This window comes from Emys orbicularis, chromosome 12, assembly GCF_028017835.1.
Source record: "Emys orbicularis isolate rEmyOrb1 chromosome 12, rEmyOrb1.hap1, whole genome shotgun sequence".
NCBI classification, from domain to species: domain Eukaryota; kingdom Metazoa; phylum Chordata; order Testudines; family Emydidae; genus Emys; species Emys orbicularis.
In genome coordinates, this window is record NC_088694.1 from 53,132,933 (window position 1) to 53,140,643 (window position 7,711).

A 7,711-nucleotide genomic window follows, 5' to 3' on the forward strand; every position below is an offset into this window, starting at 1 on the left:
CCTCTAACTCAGTGGTTTTCAAACTGTGTTTTGGGACAACAAAGTGGGTTGTCAGGGCTGGCATTAGACTTCCTGGTGCCCAGGGCCAAATCCCAAGGCTGAAGCCGTAGCCCAATCCCCACTACCTTGGGAGGCGGGGGCTCAGGCTTCGGCTTTAGCCCTGAGCGGCAGTGCTCAGATTACAGGCCCCCTACCCATGGGCTGAAGTACTTGGACTTTGGTTTTGCTCCCCTGCCCAGCACAGCTGGTCTCAGGCGGGCTCAGGCTTTGGTCCCCCCTCCTGGGTCATGTAGTCATTTTTGTTGTCAGAAGTGTGTTGCTGTGCGATGAAGTTTGAGAACCCCTGATAATTCTTGGAAAAATCTGATTCTTAATTGTGAGCAAGTGACAGCCTCTCTCTGTGCTGCCCCAGGAGTTTTTGCATGGCTGTGAGAGGATTTCTTCTCACCATATGTCTCTCGCACAGTAATACCGGGTGGTGTCTTCAGTCTTCAGGCCGGTCAGTTGCAGATACAGCAGGTTGTTGGGATTGTCCCTGGAGATGGTGAATCGCCCTTTGACCCAGTCTGTATAGTAGCTATCTCCCCCATCCTGCCTAATGCTGGCTACCCACTGCAGCCCTTTCCCGGGAGCCTGGCGCACCCAGTCCATCCAATAGCTGCTGAAAGTGAACCCTACCTCTGCACATAAACACCTCTAGAGGAAATGGACGAGGGCGCAGACTGCAGGTGAGGGATCCAATGCTGCATATTAAACTAATGTATCACATGCCTCTGCATTTCATCGCATCAGTGAAACCTCCATGAGTGTGCATCTCTGGATGTAGAGCAGTGTGTGTGCCCCTTGTTATAAATCCCTTGTGGACACAGTAAACGTGTTCGTACGTAATATATGTGAATATTTCTTTAATGTGTGCATGACTCCTCTTACTAGAACTACTAGATCTTCTCCCTTCTGGCTCCTCCTCTGATGTCACCCACCACCGCCAGGCTCCATGTTCCAGGCTCCCCACTGCCTGGCTTCTTGTCCCTGTCTCTTAGCCCAGCCAATCCCAGTTTTCTCCCTGAACCCCAGATTCTCATCAGATGTGTTTTCCCTCCTCACCGAACACTATCCCCGTTCTGCACTGGCTCCAATCCCTTTGTCCCAGACTCTTTATCCAGCCAGTCTGAGAACCCCACAACCTCATTCCTGGTATCTGATCTCCCTGTTTCCTCATCAGGTCCCAATCCCAGTTTCTTTGTCAACCCGTCTTCCCCACTCAGCTCCCAACCCCAATCTCTCCACTCAGCTCTCAGATCCAGTCTCCTTTCCAAAATGGTCCCAGTCTCTCTCCCCTACCCCCAACTTTCCAGGCCCAGCTCTGCCCCCAACTCCCAGGCCCTGTTTCTATTCCCACCCACCCCATGTCCCTGTCTACTGCATTCCCTCGGCCATGGTCTTGATCTTCTCCCCTACGCACTTGACTCAGATGGCATCCTCCTCCAGTGGTGTCTGGGCATTGCGGGAGGTGCGGGGGATGTCCATGAGAGCACAGGAGAGATGGGCTTCCTGCTGTCCGTTCTGGTGCCGGACCTGAGTTGGGACAGATTGTTAAGCATAAGGAGTAAACACATGTTTTGGGAGACCACTGAAAATGAAGTGAGCAAGCGAGGGTTAGATTGTTATGGCCTTCAAACAACCCCACAACCTCCTGAAAATCATCATCAGAAGCACGTTCACCACGGATCAGGACACACCAACTCAAAGCAGCACCATACTCTGCCAGAACAACAGATGCAAAACCTTCTGCCATATCTCCACTGCAACAATGATCAATGTTCCCCACAACGTACCTTTTGAGATTCATGGGTGCTACACACAACATGTGGTGTACCTCATCCAGTGCAGAAAATATCCAGACAACAACACTGTGGGTGAAACCAGACAATCACGATACTCTCGGCTGAACTCACACAGAAAAATGGACAAAACCCATAAGTGAACACTTTTCACAATGCAATCAATCCAATTCCAACCTGTCAGTACTCACCCTTCCAAAGGCAAACCTGGGAACTTAAATTCATAACTCTGCTAGACACTAAATATCATGGACTCCACAGAGACACTGGTCTTATGGCTCATTATAACAATTTGTAACACACCCCACTGCCTGATGATCCTTAATTTCCCACTCAAATTTAAGTGGTCTCCTATAGCATGTGTAAACCTCTTAGGCTTAAAAACCTGTCCCAACTTGAATTTAGCTCAGACACTCTGCTTTCCTTCCCCAGACCTGAAGAAGAGCTCTGTGAAGCTCAAAAGCTTGTCCCTTCAACTGACAGAAATTGGTCCAAAAAAAGATATTGCCTCACTCATCTTGTCTCTCTCATATCCTGGGACCAACATGGCTACAACACCACTGCAAACAGACAGATAGAGAGATAAGGCACGGAATAGAACTTGCTCCCACAAACTATAATAGTAGCTAGCACCCTCATTTCATTCAAACAAAATGCAAAGTTTGATCTAATTAAAGAGCAACACTGACTAGATGATCCAGTCATGCCAAGTGCTAACTAGAGCTGCCTGGAAAAACAAGGATACATTTGGACAAAATTGCTGGGGGGAACGAGGGGGGATGTTTCCTCTTGTTAATTGAAAAATGTTTTGATGGAACTTTTTTTCAACCCACTCTGGTGCTCAGCCCTTCCTAAAAGGTGACAAGCAAGTGAAGAACCAGGCCACATGTCTGTCAAGCATTGAACAAAGGGTAAAGTTATGGACTTCCCTCTCCACACATCTCCCATGATCCACTGCAGCAGCTCAGCCACAGGGAGAGACCACAGTGCACCATGGGAGATGTAGTCTGGCCAGAGAGGAAGGCCCATGGAGGAGAATGAAACATGTGGGACTTGGAACTTCAGTTCCCGTGGGATACTGCAGCAGCTCTGACAGACACAAAGGTCAATGTCACGAAACATTCAGTTTGGGGTCAACAAATGGAAATGTAACATTTTGATTCCAGAATGTAGAAATTCTTTGAAGTTCACATATCAGTTGTGGATTGTTGTTGTTTTTTGAGGGGGGGGGCATAGAAGGTGGGAGCTAACGTCTTGTTCTGTGAAAAGTTTTCATATATCAATTTAACTATATAGTGCCTTCACTTGAGTTCCTCTTGATTTTGCACCAGCATAAGTGAGAATAAATGTGGGTCCGCTGATTTCATTAGTTACTCCTAATTCATAGTGTGTTGTGTGAGTGGAGCACCAAGCCTCATGGCTTTCAATGGTGTTACTCCTGATTTACACCAGGATGAGTGAGAGGAGAATGTGATCCACTGACCTCAGAGGAGTCACTCCGGATTAACATCAAGGTGAGCCCCCGAAGAATCAGCCTCCTTAACTGCAATGGGATTACTGCTGATTTACACTGGGGCGAGTGAGAAGAGACCTAGACCCACCATAACTGTATATGTGGAGTGAGGGAGAGGAAAATGTAGCCATACAGAAAGCTATTCAAATGTCATTCCCATTAGACTTCAGTGGTTTAACGCTCGCTTTACACCAGTGCGACCCCATTGGGCTAGACCTGCAGCTGACAACTCTGTGTTGCGTCACTGAAATCACTATCTGGGGATCTGGCCAGTTGATTTCATGTGTTACGCCAGGTATATCCTGACATGATTTTTTTCTCCACAGAGTTCAAATTTCATTGAATTCAGTTACTCGTCCTGGACAAATAGCCACAGATGGATCCTCACAGCAATTCACCACACCCAATAATGTCATTAATAAATGTGATTATCCCCACCTTACAGCTAGGGAAGCCTAAGAAAAGAGGTCACCAGAGGAGATTCTGTGTAGGCATTTTGTTGCATAACTGTCTTCTGCGAGGTTTCTTGTACCTTCATCGAATGTAGTAGGTACTGGTCACTGTCAGAGACAGGACAGTGGAGAAGGCGGATGACTGATCACATCAAGTGTCGCAATGCCCATATTCCACAGAGATCTCCTTTGAGGATAGAAACTTTTCTGTCTCCAACACCTTCCCATTGAGTTCCCCTCTCTGTTATACCCGTGGAATGTAAGGACTAAAAATAACTATATTATTAACTCTACCTTCACAACAGTTGAAAATTCCCATCAGCAGTATTCTCCAGGGAGACTTTTCTCCCTCATATAATGAAACAGGGCAGACATTTGCCTTTTGGTAACAGATCCAAGCCAACTCTGCCAGGCCAGTGATAAGAATTTTTGTTGGGGAGTGACTCGTAGGAATATAAATCTCTTTCCTGAGATCCGTGAAGAATTTGGGGATCAGAGACAGACTGTAGAATCTGTATCCTGGGTCTCCGAAAGGCTGCTTGAAGACGTCACCCCAGCGATCTCAAGTTTTTCTTATACCAGTTTTGGAGGAAAGACAAACTCTCTTATCAAATTTCCAGAAGGCAAAAGATGATGTAAGATTATGTATGTTCTCATTCCAATTCTCCTCTGTCTAATAAATATTTTCTCCTTACACTATAGTACCTACTATGGCTGGTAGAAAAATTTCTGTCAGCATTTAGTTGATGGAAAATTGGGTTCTCAAGGAAAGAATAATTTTCACAAGATGTGTCCAATTTTGCTAAAAAAAATTCAGTATTTCATTGGAAAACAAATAAAAAAACAACCCAAACTATTTAAAAAATCATATTATGGTTGAATAATTTTCAGTTTGGGCTTTAAATTTGGGGATTTATAACTTTGTCAGCCAAAAACATTTGGTTTTAGGAATTTTAGTGAAAATGTTTGTTTGGTAGTTTTTTAATCAGCCACTGTAGTGAATAACCATTGAGCAGAACCATTGTCTTTCTATGAGACATGCCCTGACCGGGCAGTTTTAGACTGTAGAACACTCTGGATTTATTCAGGACTAGCCAGAATGGAGGTGGCTGGTATCTCTGAAGATTTATGTGAATTTGTGTCTCCGCATTTGCTCACTGTATAAGCAGTCCTCTAGATCAGTGGTTCTCAAACTAGGGTCGCCGCTTGTTCAGGGAAAGCCCCTGGAGGGCCGGACCGGTTTGTTTACCAGACGCGTCCGCAAGTTTGGCCGATCGCGGCTCCCACTGGCCGTGGTTCACCGCTCCAGGCCAGTGGGGGCTGCGGGAAGCGGCGTGGGCCGAGGGATGTGCTGGCCGCCCTTCCTGCAGCCCCCATTGGCCTGGAGCAGCGAACCGTGGCCAGTGGGAGCCACAATCAGCTGAACCTGCAGATGCGGCAGGTAAACAAACCGGCCCGGCACACCACGGGCTTTCCCTGAACAAGCGGTGTCCCTAGTTTGAGAACCACTGCTCTAGATTATTGTTAATTAAAGTTTGGAGGCAAGTCACTGCAAACACCCCCCCCACACACACACACACACACTTTGTCTGGCTTATCTGTTTATCTATCTATCTCTGCATATTCATTCATTCGTTTCTCAGAGTGCTTTCTCAGTTCCAGAAGATATAAGAAAACCTATTGTATATGAGTTTACAGCTTGAGCCAAATACAACAACAATTTTTTCTCACAGATCTGAAGAAGGAATAAGCAAGCACTAAAACTAATACAGTAATGCTTAACTAAACACTTGTATACTGCTCTTTACTAATATAGACACTGGTATAACAATCAGCTCTCCGTGTGACAAGGAGATGTGTTTGCCTTTACTCGTGAGTGTGTACAGAAAGCTGTCAATGGTCTCAAAGCATTGGGAAGACATTAAATACTTACGTTTATTAGTAGATGACAAGCCACTTTACAAGGCACCATTGTTCTCATTTTACTGCTGCAGAAACTGAGGTACAGAGCTACATGGCTTTCTCAAGATCACATTGAGTTAGGAATCAAACCCCACTTTTGTGACTCCCAGATTTCACCCACAGCACTAGACTGCACAGGAGTAGACAGCATAACAGCAGATAATTGAGGTACCAGCCCGGCTAGAGGTTCGGGGTTACAGTATCTATGTTGATGGTTTTGGCAGGACAAAGGTCAGGTGCCTGGAAAAGCAGAGATCCTGGAAAAACTCATCCATGGCTGCATTTAAACATCAACACAATTACAATGACACCACAAAACCCCCAATTGCCTTTTTCATGTCATATTCCATAGGTTATATTTATTTAATTATATGTCTTGATAGAGCCCATGGCAGACATGGAGAAATGGACTGGAGACTGGAGAAATCAAACGTCAATCACAGAATTCATCCTGCTGGGATTCGGGGATATCCAGGAACTGCAGACTCCTCTCTTCCTGATGTTCCTGGTGATCTACATTGTGACCGTGGCAGGGAACATCCTCATTGTTGCGCTAGTTGTGGCTGATCAACACCTTCACACCCCCATGTACCTCTTCCTGGGAAACTTGTCCTGCTTGGAGACCTGCTACAGCTCCACCATCCTGCCCAGGATGCTGGCCAGTCTCCTGACTGGGGACAGGACCATTTCTGTCCCTGGCTGTGTAGCACAACTTGATTTCTTTGGTTCCCTGGTAGCTGTAGAATGTTGTCTCTTATCAGCGATGTCTTATGATCGGTATTTAGCAATATGCAAACCACTGCATTATGCAGCCCTTATGAATGGCAGCGTCTGCTTCCGACTGGCAGCTGGGTCTTGGGTAAGTGGGTTTGTGGCTTGCACCGTCACGGCATGTTGGATATCACAAATGACTTTTTGTGGCCCCGATGAAATTGACCATTTCTTTTGTGATTACACCCCGTTAGTAAAACTGTCCTGCAGTGACACCCGCTTGATGGTTCTTGTGACCTTCCTGTTCTCCTCCATATTAACACTGCCTCCCTTCCTATTAACCCTGGCATCCTATGTGTGCATCATCACCACCATCCACAGAATCCCTTCCACCACCGGAAGGCAAAAGGCCTTTTCCACCTGCTCCTCCCACCTCATTGTGGTGACACTCTACTATGGGACCCTGATCATTGTCTATCTGCTGCCAGACACCGACATGCTGAGATATCTGCACAAAGCGCTGTCTCTCTTCTACACAGTCCTGACTCCTCTGGCCAATCCGCTCATCTACAGCCTGAGAAACAGAGAGGTGACGGAGGCTCTGAGGAAAGTTGTTAGTGAGGCTGTGAATTTCAGAACAAATAGCAAACTATTTTGTATGTAGTTATTGTATGTTGCAATAAAGTCAAGATAATGGGAACTCATCCTGTGGTGTGATGCTGTGAACCACAGTTCGTCCAGGCAGCCCTTACCCACTAGAGCAGTTCCGTTAAATACAACGGGACACTGCTGTCAGGAAGAGCTTCCTGTACGAATAAGGGGAGCAGGGCCAACAATCCCTGACTCAGGGATGGATGGACCTTAGATCTGCCTGGGGAAATAGACCCAATGGGGCAGAACCCATCCAGTTCCTACTGAACTCAACTGCATTTATTACCCATTGACATCAATGGTAGCAGCAGGGAGTTGGAAATGGTGTATTTCCCCGCAGTGCGGAGGGTCTGTCTAAAGCATACATGTCACTCATTTCCACACCAAGGCCCTCTGTTCAGCAGTGAAGTGTAAAATAAGTGCCCTGTAGCCTTTGTGTAGACCCTTCACAGTGGGGTGGATTTCATCCTCTCTCAGAAGTTGTCTTTCACAGGGGTTGTATCAGCGGCATCTTTCAATACATGTTGAAGACTGATATTCACCTGTCTGTCTGGTTAATGTAAAAACAATATATGGTGGCT

General features: G+C 46.3%; 1 protein-coding gene across 1 annotated transcript; it reads left to right on the top strand.

Annotated features, from left to right (window-relative positions):
• Positions 1-6,156: 6,156 nt before the first annotated feature.
• LOC135887211 (olfactory receptor 10A4-like) lies at positions 6,157-7,143 on the top strand. The gene has a single exon (XM_065414986.1). The coding sequence runs from the start codon at positions 6,157-6,159 to the stop codon at positions 7,141-7,143; it is 987 nt and encodes a 328-aa protein (XP_065271058.1).
• Positions 7,144-7,711: the final 568 nt, after the last annotated feature.